At 48.4% G+C, this 21,356-nt stretch overlaps 1 protein-coding gene across 6 annotated transcripts in view; it reads left to right on the top strand.

Moving 5' to 3' along the window:
- Nucleotides 1-20,859, top strand: part of chd7 (chromodomain helicase DNA binding protein 7) — a 59,329-nt gene extending 38,470 nt beyond the window's left edge. For 5 of the 6 annotated variants that reach the window (XM_029255130.1, XM_018744272.2, XM_029255132.1 and 2 more), the window contains 31 exons: nucleotides 443-557; nucleotides 1,556-1,636; nucleotides 1,789-1,926; nucleotides 2,057-2,178; nucleotides 2,405-2,648; nucleotides 3,023-3,199; nucleotides 3,296-3,439; nucleotides 3,981-4,242; nucleotides 4,717-4,927; nucleotides 5,330-5,525; nucleotides 5,736-5,903; nucleotides 6,257-6,436; nucleotides 6,703-6,813; nucleotides 7,618-7,823; nucleotides 8,488-8,687; nucleotides 9,442-9,601; nucleotides 11,013-11,102; nucleotides 11,667-11,770; nucleotides 13,672-13,801; nucleotides 13,930-14,002; nucleotides 14,120-14,177; nucleotides 14,404-14,629; nucleotides 14,733-14,941; nucleotides 15,161-15,925; nucleotides 16,057-16,205; nucleotides 16,971-17,198; nucleotides 17,548-17,976; nucleotides 18,253-18,480; nucleotides 18,560-18,700; nucleotides 18,841-18,945; nucleotides 19,090-20,859. In XM_029255130.1, coding sequence (XP_029110963.1) covers nucleotides 443-557; nucleotides 1,556-1,636; nucleotides 1,789-1,926; nucleotides 2,057-2,178; nucleotides 2,405-2,648; nucleotides 3,023-3,199; nucleotides 3,296-3,439; nucleotides 3,981-4,242; nucleotides 4,717-4,927; nucleotides 5,330-5,525; nucleotides 5,736-5,903; nucleotides 6,257-6,436; nucleotides 6,703-6,813; nucleotides 7,618-7,823; nucleotides 8,488-8,687; nucleotides 9,442-9,601; nucleotides 11,013-11,102; nucleotides 11,667-11,770; nucleotides 13,672-13,801; nucleotides 13,930-14,002; nucleotides 14,120-14,177; nucleotides 14,404-14,629; nucleotides 14,733-14,941; nucleotides 15,161-15,925; nucleotides 16,057-16,205; nucleotides 16,971-17,198; nucleotides 17,548-17,976; nucleotides 18,253-18,480; nucleotides 18,560-18,700; nucleotides 18,841-18,945; nucleotides 19,090-20,109 — 6,670 coding nt within the window. In that variant the 3' untranslated portion in view covers nucleotides 20,110-20,859. The remainder of the gene's footprint in view (nucleotides 1-442; nucleotides 558-1,555; nucleotides 1,637-1,788; nucleotides 1,927-2,056; nucleotides 2,179-2,404; nucleotides 2,649-3,022; nucleotides 3,200-3,295; nucleotides 3,440-3,980; nucleotides 4,243-4,716; nucleotides 4,928-5,329; nucleotides 5,526-5,735; nucleotides 5,904-6,256; nucleotides 6,437-6,702; nucleotides 6,814-7,617; nucleotides 7,824-8,487; nucleotides 8,688-9,441; nucleotides 9,602-11,012; nucleotides 11,103-11,666; nucleotides 11,771-13,671; nucleotides 13,802-13,929; nucleotides 14,003-14,119; nucleotides 14,178-14,403; nucleotides 14,630-14,732; nucleotides 14,942-15,160; nucleotides 15,926-16,056; nucleotides 16,206-16,970; nucleotides 17,199-17,547; nucleotides 17,977-18,252; nucleotides 18,481-18,559; nucleotides 18,701-18,840; nucleotides 18,946-19,089) is intronic. The other variant, XM_029255133.1, reaches the window with a different exon arrangement.
- Nucleotides 20,860-21,356: the final 497 nt, after the last annotated feature.

Genomic DNA, 21,356 nt, shown 5'->3' with positions numbered 1-21,356 from the left:
AGGAAGGCAGTGTATTGTAGTGGGAACTTCAGCTGACCGAGTAAGATGTCCCATCAGTCTTCAAACGTTAACAGTCAGCTAACCTCCCTTTATAGACATTGATTTAAATTTGCAATTTGTGATCACTTTTCACAGTTGACTTTGTGGCTTTGATCATGACAACACGGGCTGAAATTCGAGGGGTCTACTGTCCACTGGGCCTTTGCTGTTTCAAACATATCCATGTTTCGCTCTAATTGCCCAACAGCTATACAGTTGTTAGTGGACTTGGTGCAGGTTCTTAGGCTTGCCTTCACTTTTGGTCCATGTTTGGAGTGTCTAGAGATCATGTGGTTTGCACATTTGACCCACACTGATCTTAGTTCAGTCCCCTTGTCTGCCCGTCACTCTCCAGTATATAAGGTGTGGTAGAAAGTACACTAAAGCCCTGTACCCTCCATAGCTCGTACCTGCACTGCCGCTGGGCAGACATAGAGGAGCTGGAGAAGGACAAGAGGATTCACCAGAAAGTGAAGCGGTTCAAGGCCAAGCAGTCGCTCAATTCTTTCCTCACAGAGGTAAGCATCTGCGTGATGCCTGCACCTCACAGGGTTCTTGCGCTGACCCGTTATTAGCCAAATTCTCACCTACAGGACAGCTATCTCTGAAATGATGCATTACACCCCATTACACCCCTGGGCTGTGGATTTGGAAGTGATTTCAGATAGGCTCTCTTGGTGCAGTTTGCATGTTGTCTGCTCCCATCCCACAAAGACATGTTTCGGTGAATTGGGAGACTAAATCGCCTTTAGTGTGTGCATCTGTGAGTGAATAAGTGTATGATTGGACACCAGCCCATCACAGAGCAGTTTCGAGTGTATCCTGCCTATCATCCAATACTTCCAGGGTAAGCTTCTGACCACCAGTTCCTGTATTATCCAAGAGGTTTTTAATGGTGAATGGAGATCAGTTACAGTATAAGGTTGCAACAGCAACTGAGAGCTGAGTTTTTAAGTCTGTTACAATTGTAATTCCTTAACCGCAAAGTAATTGGCACTACTAGCTTTTTTGAGTGCTTTGTTTATAACGGTAAAGGCAGAAAGTGTTGAACAGCAAAGTGCACACGACTGTCAGTCTGCGAAGGCATGGGAACACCACTTTAATTGTTGAATGGAATTAAAATGTGGACCTAGAGCTTCATCAGATTAACATTCCATTAGATTATATTGCCTTAAATGGGAGGGAATCCTTGCTAATTTTCTCATCGCCTGCTTCATGTTGAGGAATAGTGAGCGGGTGAAACGTGTTGCAGTTCGAAAGCCTCTTTTGATTGCTCATTAGTGGCTTGTAATTTCACACTTCATTTAAATTATTCTTAAACATTCTCTCACAGCAAATGGGGTTTTATGCAATAATTAAGAGGCTCGGTTGGTGGAGCCTGAGGAGTCTTCTGCCCTCATGGGGAGTAACCCTGCTGAATTGTAGCACTTTAATTAATGTAACTTGGGTTTTACACTCATGCTAGTGCAAAAAGTTGGCGAGAAGGAAGGATTTGATCAATGCTTCCCCCATTCAGATGGATGACGAACCATTCAACCCAGATTACGTGGAAGTGGATCGGATCCTTGACGTGTCCAAAATCACAGACAATGGAGAGGTAACTCCATTTCCAAAGACAAACTCAGGGTTTTAACAAGAATGAAGCAAGCTATATCAAAAGTATTTCTGCTACCTACTAAAACTCATTGTACACTAAGGCAGCACCCAAGTGTTTCTGTATGTTTTAAGACTTCAGTTGTTTTTGCATAGTCTGTCACTCACTACCTGGTGAAGTGGTGCTCCCTCCCCTACGAAGACAGCACCTGGGAGCTGAAGGCCGACATTGATCAGGCCAAGATCGAGGAGTTTGAGAGACTCATGGCCAGAGAGCCCAAGCTGACGCGGGTGGTGAGTGCTGTCGGGCCTCTCCGTTTCTGCTTTAATAGGAATGAGGTTGGAGGGTGGGGGGGGAGAAGAGAGGCCGTGTTTTTGCGGTCACCGGGAAACCACTAATGGGAATTTTTTTTATTTGAAACAGGAGCGACCTCCCGCCAGCGACTGGCAGAAATCCGAGAGTTCCAGGGAATACAAAAATGGCAACGCACTCAGGGAATACCAGCTGGAGGGAGTCAATTGGCTGCTCTTCAACTGGTACAACACGTATGTATACAATTAGAGGGGTGCACTTCATCAGGCTCCGTGCTGCGCCCCCTTTTCTTGAATAACATCAGTTCATGGTCTGCATTCAAAATGATTCCATTGGTTCCTGGCAAATTAATTGCTGCCTCTTAACAGATTTTATAGCTGGTATTGTGATTGAATTTTTCCATTTTCTTTAAATGATTTCCTACTCTTTCCCCCATCCCTTTTTCAATGTAATTTTTAGACGCAACTGTATACTGGCAGATGAAATGGGACTAGGAAAAACTATCCAGTCCATAACATTCCTTTACGAGATATACTTGAAGGGGATTTGTGGCCCTTTCCTGGTCATTGCTCCCCTGTCCACCATCCCTAATTGGGAAAGGGAGTTCCGTACCTGGACAGAGCTCAACGTGGTGGTGTACCATGGTAGCCAGGCCAGTCGGAGGACCATTCAAGCCTACGAGATGAATTTCAGGGACTCTCAGGTACGGTTGTCTGTTAGGGCATCTGATGAGGAATGAGGTGTCAGGACAGCTTTTATTGGATGCTTTTGATAAAACGGAGCTGTGCTTTAGCAGTTCTCACCTTTTCCAGGTGGTTGGCTTACAACCTGTGGTTTAACTTGTGATCCAAACTGATGTTAGCAAGTTTATTGAACGTCTGCTGTTCCGATGTCCGAAGTATGCTTTCTGTCCCTTACTTGCTGCAAAAGAGCACTTAAGATTTGCACTCCAAACATATAACTTCATGTAAATATTTGTGCCTTTCTTAGTCTGATGCTGTACTTGTAAGGGATAGACCTTATCTTTCTTTTCAAGGCACCTGTCTTTTTCTCCATGAAAAATACCATTCTGTTCAGGGTCGCGTGATAAAGGGAGCCTACAAATTCCATGCTGTCATCACCACATTTGAGATGATCCTGACGGACTGCCCGGAGCTGCGGAATATCCAGTGGCGCTGTGTGGTCATAGATGAGGCCCACCGTCTTAAGAACAGGAACTGCAAGCTGCTGGAGGGGCTCAAAATGATGGACATGGTTAGTGACATCACCACTCTGTCATAGAAAATTTGAAATTATTGTTGGCAAGTGCTGAGTTGTTTAACATCCCTCCCCCTTCCGTTTTAAATGCAGGAACACAAGGTTCTTCTCACTGGGACGCCTCTGCAGAACACTGTGGAAGAGCTCTTCAGCCTGCTCAACTTCCTGGAGCCTGAGAGGTTCCCTTCGGAATCTACTTTCATGCAAGAATTTGGAGATCTGAAAACTGAAGAACAGGTACCCGGAGACTCACTTGCAGCAGTTTCATGATTAAAATACTTTTAATTCCTCAGAAGGATTGCTTTTTAAAGTTTTTATTTCAATTTTTTTTTTTTTTGAGTGGTTTGGAAGATATGGAACAAGCTGTTTCATTTTCTGCAGTAGCTTTAGGCAGTCTTGAAGGTGCCATGCAGAAGGACTGGGAAGAGAGGTAGCCAGGTTAAGGAAGAAGTTATGCAGGTGACAGGATTGTAGCCTCATCTGCTTAGAGATTAGAGAGAGCTGTCCTCCAACAGCGATTTAGGGACACTTTTTCATGTGCTTTTGACCTCCAATGAATAAATTAACAGGGAAGCAAGAGTGTAGTAGTTCAGAGAGAAATAACTTTAATGGATGTGCAACCATTTGAATATCTTGTGTATCTGGATGAAATGCAAAATTACAAGTTATGAAATGAAGAAATGGTCTCAGTGGATGTTTAGAGTAATGAGCTGTTAAATATTGAGTGAATAATGAGCCTCTGAATATTGGCTGTTAATAAGGCCCGTTGCTCTTGCAGGTGCAAAAACTTCAGGGCATCCTGAAGCCTATGATGCTGCGCAGACTGAAGGAAGATGTGGAGAAGAACTTAGCCCCCAAAGAAGAGACCATCATCGAGGTGGAGCTCACCAACATCCAGAAGAAGTACTACCGGGCCATCCTAGAGAAGAACTTTGCTTTCCTGTCCAAAGGCGGTGGTGGGGGAAACGCCAACGTGCCGAACTTGCTGAACACTATGATGGAGCTGAGAAAGTGCTGCAACCATCCTTATCTTATTAATGGTAAGGAGTGTTATGACCCAGAGCAAAAGCTGCACAAAAAGAACTAGACAAAAAGCTGTTTTTAATCTCTCAGGATGCTTATGCCTGATTTCCCCAGAGCATTAACAGTGTGTATCCTGGTTGCCTTAATTTTTATGTTAAATGCTTGTGGTTTTTTAACCCATGATCCCACTGTTTTCTAAAAATGGTTGAAACAGAGGCCCTGCTCTATATAGAGCCTTTGATCAACCTGATGCTTGAGTTCAATCCCTTTTTTCTTTTTTTTTGGTATAGTTAAAAAAAAAAAAAGAAAAAACTATGGGTCTGCTTAGCTAACTGATATTGATTGCTGATGTTGATTTGTTCATGGTCACTGGCTGTTTTGAAACTATCCAGTGGCCCTGAAATTTGCATGGTCACTGTCACATCAAAGAAAGCGGTCAGTGTGAATTTTAATAAATTTTCATCTGTTTTCATGTTTTTGTTCTGATGCAGGTGCAGAAGAGAAAATCCTGGATGAATTCAGGGAGACTCATCATTCAGAGTTTCCAGATTTTCACCTCCAGGCGATGATCCAGGCTGCTGGAAAGCTTGTACTGATTGACAAGCTGCTGCCGAAACTGAAGGCCGGCGGCCACAGAGTTCTCATCTTCTCCCAAATGGTGCGCTGCCTGGACATTTTGGAGGACTACCTCATCCAGAGGAGGTATGATGGAGTCTCAGTACAAAACACCTGCTTCATACCCTCCTGCCCAAAATGACTGACTCAAGACCACAATAACTGCTGGGAGCTGGAAAGAATGAATAAATGCCAGCAGCTTTCAGCTGGGTTTGTAGCACTGCCACCGAGTACATCTATTTAGAATATTTAATTTTTGTACGCACAGATGGACGTTGTGCACTTCTGCCCTCTCTGTCGTGGCGATTTGTTGCTTTATCTAATTGATACCCAGAATGTATTTGTTTGAACAACCGTAGAGGAATGTGGCAGGGTGACAACATGGTGCTGCTAAATTCAGCACATCTAATAGAATACAAATGCTCGCTGTTTCTTTTTTGCTTTTAGAGCCTGTGAAACAAATTTGTCATTTGTTTCGTTTTTTTGCAGGTACCCGTATGAGCGCATTGACGGCAGAGTGAGGGGCAATCTCCGACAGGCAGCTATAGACCGGTTTTCCCGGCCTGATTCGGACCGCTTTGTCTTCCTGCTGTGTACCAGAGCCGGTGGCCTGGGCATCAACTTGACAGCAGCTGACACTTGCATCATCTTTGACTCGGACTGGAACCCTCAGAATGACCTGCAGGTGAGGGTAACGGAGAGAAAGATTTGGTTTCTCACGCTGCAGGTGTGAGCAGAGTACTAAAGTGTCTGACTGGAAGGTTGCTGGTTCTAATTTGTAATGTGTGACACAGACTTGCATAGCAGTAGTTAAACTCTCTGCAATGATACACATGTGAAGTAGTAAGAACTGCAAGAATATGTGTTAAACCTGCTATGTGGTCCTCTTCTGCAGGCTCAGGCCAGGTGCCACCGGATTGGGCAGAGCAAGGCTGTAAAGATCTACCGCCTGATCACCAGGAACTCGTACGAGAGGGAGATGTTCGACAAGGCCAGCCTGAAGCTGGGTCTGGACAAGGCTGTGCTGCAGTCCATGAGTGGCAGAGAAAATGCTTCAAATGGGGTCAGTGCCCACTTTGTGAAAAGCTATGCCAACTATAAATGGATGTGATTTTGCCGTGTGTGGGGATGGCTTTTTTTTGTAGCCTTACCTCTTTGTGCATTTCTTGGGTAACAGAGTTTAAGTAAAATTTGACAGTGGACACTACTTGTTCAGTGATCATTAATCTTTCTTTCCACCCCAAATCTGAGAGCCTTATCTTAAGGCTGCCCTAAATGGAAATTTGGTTCACTACTTTGGCTGCAGGGGGGATTTGGAGTGTGCTGATGTGTGGCCGGCAGGTTTTCCTGGGAATACAGATGGACTTTTATCAGCAGTGTAAAAGCAGCCATTAACCGAGGGGCCTCTCGCATCAGGTCCAACAGCTGTCCAAGAAGGAGATTGAGGACCTCCTTCGCAAGGGAGCCTATGGGGCACTGATGGACGAGGAAGACGAGGGCTCCAAATTCTGTGAGGAAGACATCGACCAGATCCTGCAGAGACGAACGCAAACCATTACAATTGAGTCTGAAGGGAAAGGGTCCACTTTTGCCAAGGTAACCCTCAATACAAGCAGGCGACTGCTTATACGCAGTGAAATCCATTATTAAACCAGCTGTGCGTAATTTGGACATCGTGGTATCGAACTCATTGCATTTGACTGCTGACTTCATTGCAAAAGGTGTAAAACCCAGCTTTATAAATGTCCCAATTAGTAGGGCTCTAAGATTGATGTTTTTATTGTTGTTGTGCGACAACCTTGTAAAGGGGAGTTTTTACAGTCAGCTGTTAATGTAACTGGCTTCCCACCCTCCCTCCAAAGGCGAGCTTTGTGTCCTCCGGCAACAGGACGGACATTTCACTGGAGGACCCTGATTTCTGGCAGAAGTGGGCGAAGAAAGCAGAACTCGATATGGACGTAATCCATGGAAGGGTGAGGATCCCTTGCTGCAGGGGCCGGCAACAGCGTTGAGAGATCTCTGGGGAGTTGCGCTTGCTCTCTAATGGTGGGGCCTGGATTTAAGGCTGTGAATTTGTCATAATTACGGTTGTGCCGGCCTCATACATTATCTCCTTGACATTTGATGCGGACGGGTCCCGGATTTACATGGCTTTGACTTGCAATACATAATCCTGAAATGGGAAAATCAAGCCCCAGGTAGTTACATTACACCGAATGGTATCGTTCTCATAAATTTTCAGTGTGTACATAATTAATGTAGGTATTTCCTCAAGCTAACAGTGCATGGAACCTATTTTCTGGAATGGGGTTTGTGCCATATTGTTTAATATGAGCTTTAGGGTTCCCTTTGTAATGAATCGTACAAACGTCCCCCTCATTAATGGGCTTTTTTGGCTATATGAATATTAGTATCATATTTTTAGGGAACAGAAGTATTGCCTCAATTAAGATGTGAAAAATAGCTTGTTACACATCCTGCATTTTCCTCTGACCTGCCCTGTGCACTAAGTTGTCCACAGAGTATTAGAATAAAGTTTAGCTACCTTGAAGTGTGTCCTGTTTTAAATGTGCTTAGAGGCATGTGGTTCAGAGCCAAAATTTTCTTCCCAAGCTGCAAGTTGATTCTCCACAGATCAGAGAAATGGGCAATATGCAGAAATGACATCTCACTGACAAGTGGAAATGAATAAATGTTAGACATGTAAGAGAATTATTTTAGCACCTGCTCACTTGGTCTTGGTTTTCAAATTCTACCTTCTGTGTTTTTGTGTCCAGAACAACCTGGTAATTGACACGCCACGGGTCCGAAAGCAGACCCGTCACTACAGCTCGGTGAAGGAGGATGAAATGATGGAGTTCTCTGAGCTGGAGAGTGACTCAGACGACAGACCTGTGCCGAAGCCACGCCGGCCACTGGACAAGTCTCAGGGCTACCCACGCAGCGAGTGCTTCCGAGTGGAGAAGAACCTGCTGGTCTATGGGTGAGTGGGGGTTGCTGGTGGGACGGCACAGGCGAGGGTGGCAGGGAGGAAACTCGTTGGCCTGTGGCGGAATTGAGGAAGTCAGCCAGAGTATAACCGAGGGGAACCTTGACAGGAAGCCTTGTTACCCATGTGTAGGATATTGCCTTTTTGCCTCCCGTTTCAGTTCTGCAGGCAACTTCTGCATATGTGTTGAGTGGTTCTCTCATCCAAAAACGTTGAAACACGGCACAACACTGCACAATCTGCACGCAGGCAGCGGGTTTGTCCCTCCAGCAAGACTCTCCTGACACAAACGGTTAATTATGCCATCGACTCGTCATGCCTGACTGGTTGCACCACATCTAGTCCGTCTTTTAGACTCGAGTCTCTTTCCCGGGGCAACACAACCAATTACATCAATCAAGTCTCAAAACCTGCATCCCAGTCGCGTCTTAACACCAGTCAAGAGTTCCATTTCATTTAATTTTATATTCCCTAAATAGTTTTCACTTCTTAAAAACCACAAACTGTGTTCACATCTTTGAATCTTTCTGAAGGTTATTCTTTCCTTTTACACGTATGGACCCCGTGTCTGGCAAAGCACGGGAGTGTTTGGGGAGAGCCCTCAGGTTTTCATTCCAAAAACAGAATTTTGACTCCTTCGTCCACTCTCTTGATGTAGCTGGGGCCGCTGGGGAGACATCCTGTCCCATGGACGCTTCAAGCGTCCCCTCAGGGAGCAGGACGTGGAGACCATCTGCAGGGCGCTGCTGGTCTACTGCCTCCACCACTACAGGGGCGATGAGAACATCAAGAGCTTCATCTGGGACCTGATTACACCCACGGAGGACGGGCAGACCCGTGCCCTTCTCAACCATTCCGGTAGGGCTGTGCTCCCACCCACACCCCTCCCCATTCTCCCTAGCTGCCCCCATAGACACCAACTGTCTACAGGCGCTTGGCTGGAGCTCAGGAATGACATCACAGGGCCGTGACCTAATTTGAGATGACTCTGTTATACGATCATGTTTAGGGGAAATTGAGTTCTCCCCGTTGCCTCCAGCATCTGTGGTCTGTAATCTCTGCAGGCCTTCAGCTTCGAAGTCAGGTATTTATTAATTCTCTCGATCAGTACTTAGTGTTTCCCGTATTCAGAAGTGAAACTGACAGAATTGCTTCAGTGACAGTTTGTGTGCTGCTCTTTATGCCATTTTAACATCCTAATGTAGAGTGAGCCGCAGAGACAAAAGTAGCGTGACAGCACGCGTGGTGCTTCTATAACAGCAAGGGTGAAACACAAGGCCTGAAGGAGGGGGGAAAAAGAAAAATCAATACCTTAGTAGCAGCTTGCCGTAATGGCAGATCTCATTTATCAAGCTGAATAATCATGGATTAATACAGCATGTTGTACAGATGTTGCGTTTTGCCAGAGGTAATTACCAAGTGCGAGGCAGATGCCGGGATGAACCCGTGCAGATCCGTGTGGTCAGGCGGAAGCCATGTTGGTGGGTTGCCTTTGCTGGCGAACTCATCCTTGCTCAGCCTCTCTGTGGGGTGCATGCCAGGTAGCCAGCCCAAAAGGATGATGTGGATTTCCTCTGAGCTCCAGTATAACCCCACCCTGCAACCCCCACAGGGCTGTCTGCTCCAGTGCCCCGGGGCCGGAAGGGCAAGAAGGTGAAGAGCCAGGCAGCGCAGCCCTACACAAGGCAAGCAGACTGGCTGGCCAATTGCAACCCTGACACCCTGCTCCAAGAGGACAGCTACAAAAAGCACCTGAAGCACCACTGCAACAAGTAAGTTTCTTCCGCTACCCCCCAGACGCTCTTAGACCCGTTTAACGCAGGACTGTGGGCCCACGCTGCGCTCCGCAGCTCTGCAAGGTGGGAGAGAGTCGGCGGGGATAATGCCTCGCCGCTGCCTTGGCAGCTTTTCAGACCGCTGGGGGAGTGTGTAAATCTGCTGCACTTCGGAAGCGCTATATCCAAGTGACGCATTGGTTTTGCCGCACGCGGCGCCGACGGGCCTCACGTTAAAGTGTTACCACCTGCAAGCTGTGCTTGTAATAACACGCAGCCTGCGCAAAGGGCTGCGCCCGACTTAAACTTTATTTTACTCATTGGGTCATTTATCACCCCTTTAAAGGTTGCAGCTGTAGTGAGGAATAATACAAAAAGCCATGTGTTTGAGCTGCTGGAGTAGCTCTGTTCCATTCGGGTCTTTCTCTCTGCTTTTTGTAAAGTAACAAACATTGCGGGGTGTGTATTTCCAAGCATGGCCTGTCATTCCAGCTGGGCACCTGCACGCCCTCCCAACCCATACCGCTCTCATTAATGTGTCACTGGCAGGCCACGACTCCCCCATGATGCCTCTTGTGTATGACCTGACCTTTATCTAGCACAGCATGATGGTCCAGCGCCTGCCCCCACTGCCACTGATGTTTTGGCTCTGGGCACTCGGGGGGTCGGACCAACAGCCTTGCCAATGCGTTCGATTCGGCTGAAGTCAAAAGACGACCCCAGCATTTGAGTTGCTGGGATTTTCAAACGTGAAATTTCTGCACGGTTTCAGCTTATTCATACGTTGCCTCGCAAATTTCTGCAGTGCTGCCGTTGAGTCCAGTTGTCACTCTGGGAGGGGGGATGGGGAGCAGGACAGCTGAAATCCCTTTTCCAGCCAGGTATTGTTCTGCCGTGGTGAGGCAATAAAAGCCGGGTTTGCATAGCTGCCTCTTTACAACTTCTGATGTGGCTCCAAGAAGGGAGCAGGGCAACAGCTGAGGAAATTTTACGAGATAATGAAGCCGAACGCTCGCTGCCAACCATCTGCTCGCTTGTTTACAAACTTGCCTCTGTACTTCGGAGGTACTGGCAGGACGTGTCCAAACTTCACAAACTGCATTAGGTGGAAAATAAATGAAATGCACCCGGGCTCCGTGCTGGTGGGCTCTTTCGCTCGCTCGCGCTCGTGTGGCGCGGCACGGCGCAGGAGCTCGTTGCCAGGCAGACCTGTTGGAAGCCAGCGAGAGGCACCACACAGAGGTGATTATGTGCCACCATCTGTCATGCTTCAAGCCTACCATACAGCATGGCTAATCAGCCTTGGCAGGATGATGGATGAACTGTAGCAGATGCCAAGAGCTACTGTTGGCAAACAGTCCCAAAGTTAAGAACTTCTCTGCCTCCCTTCCCTCCCCTGCCTCCTCAGAGTCCTGCTGCGGGTCCGCATGCTCTACTATCTCAGGCAAGAAGTCATCGGCGACCAGGCAGACAGGATCTTAGAGGGCGCTGATTCAAGGTTGGTTTTTATAGTTGTTCTCCCTCCCTGCATCCCCCTTCCTGCTTCTCTTCCCTCCCCTTCCTCTTCTCCAATTTCTATTTCTCTGCTCCTCCCTCCCTCGTTGTCTCTCCCCCTCACTTTCTATTCTTTCCCCTCCCCCTCCCTTTACTCCGCCTTCTCCCTCCATGTCTCATCACTGTCAACTAAATGTCCATGCCAACGCGCACACACCCTGGGAATGCTTGTGTTGTCTAGTCTAAATGCATTTTAGTTTGTAGCGCCGCCTCTTATGGTATGTTTATATTGACAGGAGTGAATGTCATTCTTTGTCTTTGATGCTGCTGAATGCATCACGCTCAGATGCATCAGCTGGATTGATGGGGCGCCAAGTTAGCATTCTTCCACCAGCCAGGTCTTAACATCCACGAGTTTCTGACAGATGTCTGCAGACACGGAGGCGTTTTGCCCCTTTAGTACTTAACAGTCAGAAAACCGCAAACCAGATGAGTTTATTGATCCTGTTTTTTCTTTTTTTTTTTTTCTTTTTTTTTTCCCCCCCTCCTTCCCGTTGTGTGGTTGCAGTGAAATAGACATTTGGATCCCACAACCATTCCACGCTGAAGTGCCTACTGATTGGTGGAACAGAGAGGCGGACAAATCCCTTCTCATCGGAGTCTTCAAACATGGTATGTAGCTGGTAGTGACACACGGTGCTGTGCCGGTGGGATGGCTTTTCAGTGGGCTTTTGGGAATAATTTGGCATTTGCAGCACAGATGTGAAATTTATTTTATTATGTTTCTTAGAGGGCGCTTTTATCTGGAGTGACCCATTTATACAGCTGGGTATGTTACTGGAGCAATTCAGGTCAAGTACTTCTTCCCAAGGGTACTACGGTAGGGTTCCTCTGGGACTGCAGCCAGTGGCTTTAAGGTCACAAGGCTGTGTCCTTAACCACTGTGTGCTACCTGCCACCGTTCAGCTTTCTTACTATAAACCACAGCTTTTTTTCTTATTGAATTTGAAATGAGGGGCACGTGGCACATGTAACTCGATCTCCCCCAGGTCTCTCTACTCTCAGGCACGCTAGCTGTGCTGCCTCACCAGCCCCAGCATCCGAGTCACTGGCAGCTTTAACCTCTGTTATTAATCTATACGAGTGCCTCGTGGGCTTCTTTCCAAGCTGTATTTCACGAAATGTCAGCACGCCGAGACCTCCCCTGTTCCCTGGAGTGGGAGGCAGCCTTGTTAACTTTGAAGGGGCTACGTGGCGGGCATGGCCGTGATGTATACAGCGAGCCACTCCTAATCATAATCCCAATTGAGCGGAGGTCGTGCAGGAGCTCCCAGCGGTGTAGGCCGACTGCAGGAAAAGACTGATAGCTTATAAACCCTTTCATGATTACAGTTTGGCTCCGGGCTCTACAACAGTTAGAGACAATGTGTCGCAGTATAAATCCTAATTGAAATGTGATGTTCTGGTGGGAGTGAGGGGAGGGCCGTTGGGGGAGCTGCTGGGAGGGAGGGGGCTGCAATGGTGGGGGTACTCAGAGCTGTCTGATCATAGGCTCAGCTGAAGTGGGTCCAGTCTGGCAATCATCTCCCTGCAGTGCGCTGTCGGGATCTGCCGTTTCAAATCTGTTCTACATGGACAGCTCCAGTGTGTATTCCCCTTTCGGTGTGGGTGTTTTTTTTTTTTTTTTTAAAATTGGTGCACTTTTTTGTGTACCCGATGTCCTTTTTTTTTTTTTTTTTTTTTGGCTTTATATTGTCTTTTTCAATTCTTGCGTTTGTCTTTGTTCACCTAAATTAATTACCCTTGATCCTCTGCGAACTGTATGCAACAGCTCTTGAAAGAGGATTTTCACTCAACTTTTTTAAACTGTCAAAATTAGACTTTTGTATTCGTCACTCGCATGCATCGATATTTGTGAGTTCCATTTAAATTAGTCATGAATTTGCTTTGTGGAAAGGGCACGCTGGACTCTCTCATAGCTGCGAGTGACCTTTCCAATCTTTCCACTCCCCAACTTGATTTATTTTTAGGCATGTTTACACTGTGCCGTTCCAGCGAGCAGCTACCATTCTGCAGGGCGACTTGAGTTTGCCGAGTGTCTCACCACAAGGAACAAAGCTCGGATTGACAGTGGCGCAAGGTGCCCTGGCAAACTGTACAGGAGGCTAGACAGTGTGGTGTACCCTTGTTCCAGTTGAGGTGTGCATCATGGTGGGATGAAACATTGGGCAGGATATGTCACAAAAGGCACAGGGGAACCTCTTGTGCTTTTTTGGCACATTCAGTTTGTGTGTCAAGATGTGACAGACTTCTATACCCTTCACTAGGCCGAACAGTGAAAGGACACGCTAACCTTTGTCACCCTCTCTCTCTACGTCCAGCAGCCGCTGTCTGGACGGGTGTCTTTGTGTGTACCCTGAGGCAACTGTTTGGGGAAATAGGCCTCTCTGGGATGAACTGTTTACTCAAATACGAAGGGCACGCACAGGGTTGTGGGCTTTTTGTCCTTTTCTGGTTTTTTTTTTTTTTTTGGGGGGGGGCATTGATGCTACTCATTCTCACACCCCTTCCAGGCTATGAGAAGTACAACTCAATGCGTGCAGACCCGACCCTGTGCTTCCTGGAGCGAGTAGGCATGCCTGATGCCAAGGCCATCGCTGCAGAGCAGAGGGGAGCTGACATGATGGCAGATGGTGCTGATGGGTGAGATGGGCTTGCAAAGAGGCTTTCTGTCCCCCCCCCCCCCCCCTCCCCCCACCTGCTCACTTCTTGTTTCCCCTCAGTTCTCGTTCCACTCCCTTATCTCAGGCTTCGAAACGTTTCCCTCTTAGGGGTGATTTTGACCGAGAAGAGGATGACCCTGAGTACAAGCCAGCCAGAATGGCCTTCAAAGATGAAATGGATGTGAGTAAGATGTAGATGAACTGAAAACACTTGCAACTTTTTAGTGTTTTGCAGATTGCTGTTCTGATCTCTCCCCCCCCCCCCCCCCCCCCCCCCCCCCTTCTCTGATACTGTTAGGAGTTTGCAGATTCACCGTTGGATGATAAGGAAGAGCCCCTGGATGCTGAAAGCTTAGGTATCATTCTGTCTGGTTTTATCACACAAGGTCAAAGGGTGATCCATTTCAACACTTTAAAGTCAAAAGAAATAGGCTCATGTCACTTAACAGGGTATATTTGAGAGAATTTTTCCATTTTCTTCATCTGTTACGGGAATACTTTCTACTGGTGGGTGGACATCTGAGAAGCTTGCCGCAGGTTCTCCTAATGTGTGCGCGCGCGCCTCTTTTCACATACTGCCAGGCAAGCCTAGTGAGAGTCAGGACTTTGGTACGCTCTACTGGCCTGGCAGCTCAGCACTGACCACGCGGCTTCGGCGGCTCATCACAGCCTACCAGCGTAGTTACAAACGGGAGCAGATGCGTCAGGAGGCCCTGACCAAGACAGACCGCAGGAGGCGTCGACCTCGGGAGGAGGTTCGCGCCATGGTAGCTGAGAGGGAGGCAATCATCACAGAGCGCAGGCAGAAGTGAGTGAAGATGCACTAACGTGTACAGCAGAGATCTCGTCTTTGGTTTCCATCCGCCACATACAGCCCTAATGTCCCATTTTGGCCTGTTGTTGACCCTCAGGTGGACCAGGAGGGAGGAGGCGGACTTCTACCGTGTAGTGTCCACCTTTGGTGTCGTGTATGATGTCCGCAAGCATCGTTTTGACTGGAACCAGTTCCGGGCCTTCGCCAGACTGGACAAGAAGACAGACGAAAGCCTGGAGAAATACTACTATTCCTTTGTGGCCATGTGCAAACGGGTGTGTCGCATGCCTATCAAACCCAATGAAGGTGGGTGGCCCCGCTGCTAGTTCCTCTGGTGCTGTGAGAAATTCCCTATCCGTGAGTTGTTCCTCATGTTTTAAGGCTAATTTTTGAAGTTAATTTTGATGTTCCGATTAGGCAGTGTCCACATTTTTCGTTACGGTGGGCTGGTACTTTGGGGAAAAATTGCCTTAATGTTAGCTGTTAAATGTGATCAGTCACTTATGATCCGGTGCTGACCTGCAGAGCCCCCAGATCCCACCATCCTCATGGAGCCCATTACAGAAGAGCGTGCCTCGCGGACACTCTACCGCATCGAGCTGCTGCGCCGCATCCGTGAACAGGTGCTGCCACACCCCGAACTGGAGGCACGCCTCCGGCTATGCCAGCCCAGCCCTGAGCTGCCCGAGTGGTGGGAATGCGGCCGGCATGACCGCGACCTGCTGCTTGGAGCTTCCAAGCATGGAGTCAGCCGCACAGACTACCACATCCTCAATGACCCTGCGCTGGGCTTCCTTGAGGCTCACCGCCGTTTCGCTCAGGCTAAGGGTGTGAACAGTTCCCTGCCTACAGCCCAGGGGCCTCCTCTCACCCCCGCTGCCCTTGTCAAGAAGGAAGAAGAGGGCCAAGAGCCTCTGCTGCCTACCAAGGTGGAAGACGAGGAGGCCCTTGAGGGTGAAGAGAAGGAGGAGCCCGAGAAGGAAGAAAGCAAGGCTTACTCTCCTAAAGCAGGGGTGAAGGATGAGAAGGAAATGGAACAGCCCAGTGAACAGGAGGACAAGGAGCAGCCCAGCAATGTCAAGTCTGAGGAAGAGGGCAGCATTCCAGTGAAGGCCAAGCAGGAAAGCGAGGAACCAGAGGGGCAGGAAAGCAAGGAACCAGAGGGACAGGAGAACGCAGAAGTGCTTGCAGCCTCCGAGTCTAAGTCTTTGTCTGAGAAAGGCTCCGAGGAGGACGAGGATGATAAGATGGACGAGGATTATAAATCTGAGGAATCTTCTCATGCTGAAGGTGTTTTTTTTAAATCAGCTTAAATTGCATGTTTTGTACATACAGCATGGTTTGGCTGGAGGAGTCACTTTGACCCCACAGTCAAAGAAGGAAGTGAGGTGCAATCTTCCTGTTCTTTGTGTTGTCTGCAGCTGGCACCACCTCCCAGGGGAAAAACTTTGATGAGGAAAGCAATGCCTCCCTCAGCACCACACGTGATGGCTTCTACATTGAAGATGGCGGGGAGTCGGCTGCCCAGGCTTTCCATGAGCGTTCCTTCTCCTTCTCCTTCTGGCCCAAGGTCAGTGCCCCATGCCAGCTGTAACTAACTCCTACAAGCTGTGTCTTCCTCCCTGGGCTACTTGCCTCCAGTTTACAATGCACAAATGTCCCAAACAGAAGAAGGCCTCCAACTGCCAAAGGAAATACCATCGACAGCATGGCCCTGCTCGTTAAGTGTGTAGTCATTCTTGCTCCTAGACTCCACCGTAGACTCGTCAGAAACGGCTGCTGTGTCGATCTGACAGGATGTGCCAAGTCGGAAGTGGGTCACCTATTAGAGATGTTTGAAAGAGCTGCCAATCTGTGGACAGCGGTGAATTATGGGAAGTTGGGCTTCTAGCGAAGGCGGGGGAGCACAAACTCCCTTAATCACTTCTCAAATTGTATCTCGTGTGATACAGTATGATTTGAGGCATTAATCTGGGGTGAGTTCAGACATGATGCTGACTACTGTCCCAGCCAGGGCTGGGACCCAGTGCTTAACCCACTTCCTGTGAGACTCTCGGTTGTCTTTCTGGCCTAATCATCATATGGTGTTTTTTTTTTTTTTTTGCTTGCCTCCTTGTCCTGGGCATATGTCACTAGCCTTTCAACAGTCCTAGAGGGAGGGGTCAATGTTTATCAGATAACATCACAAGGGACCCCTACCCTCCCCACCCAAATTTACTTTTATATTTTTTTTCCCCTACAGCTTGACCAATATTTTTCTGAACCATTGCCTTTTTTCCTTTTTCTTTTTTTAAAGTGCAATTGGTTTTTGACGTATTGTTGCAATTAATTTCAGGACCGGGTGATGATAAACCGATTGGACAACATCTGTGAAGCTGTGGTCAAGGGCAAGTGGCCCGTGAACCGACGCCAAGTCCTGGACTTCCCGAGCATAATGCCTGGTTATGGGACCCCTGCTGCTGACAGCCCCCTCCAGAGACGCAGCTTTGCCGAGCTGTCTATGGTGGGCCAGGCCAACTACAGTGGCAGTGAGGATGTCACCTTGTCCCCAAAGATGTCCAAGGCAAGCCACCATTTGACCTTCACTTTCACTGAAAAGGGGCGTTTCAAATAGATCATTAGTTGTCTTGAGGGCTAAACTGTTTTGGAGAAGCGCTTTTAAAAGTCAGTCTTGGCGAGCCAATATAGTCGGTCCAAAATTCTTTGCATTCACCGTTCTAATGTCTGGTCGCTAGAATGTTTACCTGTCGACAGGTAATTTCAAATGATGTAATGCAAGGCAGTCTGTCCTGCAGCTTTGTCATGGTTGGGTTTTGGAGGCAGGTGTTATGCAGGGTTTACGCAAGACCAAGCATAGCGGTGTATCGTGGGCTGTAAGTTAAAACGACACGCCTTTCTTCCACTTCCTCCAGGATGAGATGCTGAGCATGACTGTTCCCCGACAGCGCCGGCGCCGAAGGAGGAAGGTGGAGATTGAGGCGGAGCGGGCGGCCAAGCGCAGGAATCTGATGGAGATGGTGGCGCAGCTGAGGGAATCCCATGCCACCGACGGCCACGAGCGGGCCATGGACCTGACTAAAGCCCTGCGGGAGGCCACCACTTCTACCTCAAACCTCTCTTCCAAGTTTCTCTTGCCCAGCGCCTCCACCCCGCCCTCTGATGCCTTTAAAACTCAGATGGAGTTGCTGCAAGCAGGTCTCTCAGGGACCCCCAACCGGCACCTCATGAATGGCTCCTTTCTGGAGGGGGACTTGCCTGTGAGAAGGAGAAGGGGCCGCCGGAAAAATGTGGAGGGGCTAGACCTTCTCTTCATGGGCAACAAAAGGGCAGCACTGAATGCTGTAAGTACTGGTTTTATTACTTCTGTGTAAAGGGTGCACATCATGGCCCTTCACTTGAAAAATGGACATTTTGTTGTAAATAGCTGAACGCTGAGAGTCGCTTTTGAGCGAAGTCAGCTAATTAAATAAGTGCCATGGATGAATTTTCTAACACTACGGAGAGGAGATGGGCCATAGGCTCTTATGCCGTTTAATTGGAAACACTAAAGACTTTGTTACTGTTTAAGAAAGCGGATGTCTGCTTGTCTGAGTTATGCTATTTTTGTGTTGACGTAGGAGGACTCAGAAGTGACCAAAGCTTTTGTGGAGGGAGTGCACCTACCGCCACAGGCCCAGAGGAACATTCCATCCCCCGGCCAGCTTGACCCAAACACTCGCGTCCCTGTGATCAACCTGAAGGACGGCAGCCGGCTCGTTGGTGAAGACGCTCCCACCAACAAGGACCTGGTCGAGTGGCTCAACCAGCACCCCACCTACATTGTTGACATGCCAAGTTATGTACCAGTAAGTACTCTCCCCAGTCAGAGAGAGAAGTGCACTTCTTTTTCACTGTTGTCCTTTAGCAACTCGTTCTCCCTTTTAGAAGAATGAGGACCATCTCCTCTCGCCGTTCCAGAAGCCGAAGCAGAAGAGGCACCGGTGTCGCAATCCCAACAAGATCGACATCAACACACTGACCGGGGAGGAGCGGGTGCCAGTGGTGAACCGTAGGAATGGAAAGAAGGTAGGGACAGTGGTTTTGTTTGCTACCAATCACTGAAAGCACTGCAGGATTTTCTAAGCACACTGCAAGACAAAGTAGGGGTGTTGGTGCTGTCAAGGGAAGCACTGCAGTACAATGCATTCGACTCGTTTCTCTTTCAGATGGGAGGAGCAATGGCCCCCCCCATGAAGGACTTGCCAAGGTGGCTTGAAGAAAACCCGGAGTTTGCAATATCCCCAGACTGGACAGACATTGTCAAGCAATCGGTCAGTTCAACACTCTTGGCTGTAGTAGATGTCAAGCGTTTTGCTTCTTTGACCACCTCTCGTTTTGCATTTAGATCAGAAAGCCTGCTTTGATTAGTTAAAAGGGGAAGGAATCCATGTAACACCATGTTGTTGTTGTTACAGGGCTTCCTCCCAGAATCCATGTTTGACCGCCTTCTCACTGGGCCAGTGGTGCGGGAGGAGGGAGCCAGACGCAGAGGCAGGAGACCAAAGAGTGAGATCACCCGGGCAGCAGCGCAGGCAGCAGCAGCAGCAGCCGCCGCCGCCGCCTCTTCCTCAGGCATCAACCCCTTGCTGATGAGCAGCCTGTTTGGTGGCATGGACCTGGCTAGTCTGCAGAACCTCCAGAGCCTGCAGAGCTTGCAGCTGGCCGGCCTCATGGGCTTCCCACCGGGCCTGGCTGCTGCAGCCGGTGGCGACGCCAAGCACGCCTCCACCATGCTGCCCCTCATGCTGCCCGGCATGGCTGGGCTGCCCAACATGTTTGGCTTGGGCAGCCTCTTCAACAACTTAACGTCTGCAGCTGCTGCAGTGTCTGCCGGCGGCACCTCTGCTGCCGGCCAGACTGAGCCCGAGGAAGCGTCCGCAGCTGTGACCGAGGAGAAGAAGAGCGAGGAAGAGGCAGAGCAGAAGGAGCCGGAGAAGGCCCCCGAGGCCTCGGCCGAGGCGAACGGGGAGACCTCTATCAACTCGGCGGCCGCCGCAGCAGCAGCTGCTGCAGCCGCCAGCATGTCCACAAACCCCTTGGCCTTCAACCCCTTCCTGCTGTCAACGATGGCCCCAGGTCTTTTCTACCCCTCCATGTTCCTTCCCCCCAGCCTGGGTGGCCTGGCTCTGCCAGGCTTCAACCAGGCCTCGCTAGCCGGACTGCAGGGTGCCGTGACGGGAGCAGAGGCCGGGGCTGGCGCCACAGGGGGGGAGGAGGAGGAGGAGGAGGAGAAGGAGACCGGCGCCGACCCTGCTGCCAAAGCTCAGGCCGAGGTGGCAGACGGGGACAACACACTGGAGGACAGCGACACGGACGAGAGCCAGAACAAGACGGCCGAGTCTTCGGTGCTGGAGGACGAGCTGGGCCCAGCTGAGGAGCTGGACTCCCTCGACGGAGGAGAGGATGCAGAGGAAGATGAGGACAACGGAGACTAGTTCCTTCCCGCCACTTTCAAGAAGTGTTTTAAACTTTTTGACAAATGGTTAGCCCTACTGTTTACATGCCAGTTAAATATCCAAATATTTAGATTTTGGCTTTTTGTTTTTTGGTTTGTTTTGTTTTTATTTCGTTTTCCACAGCAAAATGAAATGGGAAAACAAAAAGCTGTCTGAAGTAGCATAGTGCAAAATAAGTCATGTTACATGGATGTCAGAATGGTTGTTCCTTGGTCTGAGTATTGTGCAGTGCATTATTTATTATCCAAGGAGAGTTGAGATTTCAAAACCCTTTATCTGAAATCTTTTAGGAATAAATTGCTTAAATAGTGCTCTGCGGCTCTTATTTTCCCCCCTACCGTCTAACTGTGTCAACAAACAGCAACATTTGTAATCCAGTGGCACACATATTAAATGGCATTAGTGACTGCTGCTGTAAGGAATGATGTATATTTATCTTTTTCCTTTTTTGTACTGTTTTTTTTGCTGTGAAGATCAGGATGAAATTCATACATATCATGCCTACACTCTTTTAGACTGTTTGGAGTTTCACAAGCTGACAATCTAAACAAAGGTGTGACGTTGAGCTCAGCCTGTGGACACAGCAATAATTAAGGCAGCTGCTGAATGTTATTTTACTCAGACTACAACACCGGGAGGGTGGCCGCGACATTTGAAACGATGGAAGAAAAATACTACCGTTTTTTGGAGTGGTTTTTTTTTTTTTTTTTTTTTTTTTTTTCTTTCTTCCCCCCCTCCTCTTGTGATCTTGTTTCATGCACTGGTATAAACTGTTTAAAAAAAAAAAAAAAAAAAAAAAAAAAATGAAATCAGGTACATTTCTTGTGGAAAGGACTTTTTGTTACTTTAACCACAAAGCTGAACAGCATTACCTCAATTCTAACTAGCCTTGAAGTTTACAGACACGACTTGTAAATTTTTTCTCTTTGTGACGTCTGTTTTGTTTTCAAAACCATGTATGATAACTGTGTAAATTGCTGCCAACTGTAGTGATGATGCTTTTAATAAAAGTGACCCACAATATTCATCTAGGAAACCAAATGAGAATGTATGTGATCTTCTGCTCCCCTGTAGGTTTGTCCCCCGCAGCTCCGCAGTTGAGCTTGTTTAGACGAAGCGAGGCTGAGCTGCTCTCTGCTCTGACAGGCAAAGTACGGCTGTGTGTGTTGGGTAACAGTTGGCGGGATTCTGACTTTCACTGGATTCGTTCTTCCCTCAAGAACGGG

Source organism: Scleropages formosus, chromosome 9, assembly GCF_900964775.1.
Source record: "Scleropages formosus chromosome 9, fSclFor1.1, whole genome shotgun sequence".
Lineage (NCBI taxonomy): Eukaryota > Metazoa > Chordata > Actinopteri > Osteoglossiformes > Osteoglossidae > Scleropages > Scleropages formosus.
Note: the sequence above shows the minus strand (reverse complement) of the source record. Positions and strands in the feature narration are given on the sequence as shown.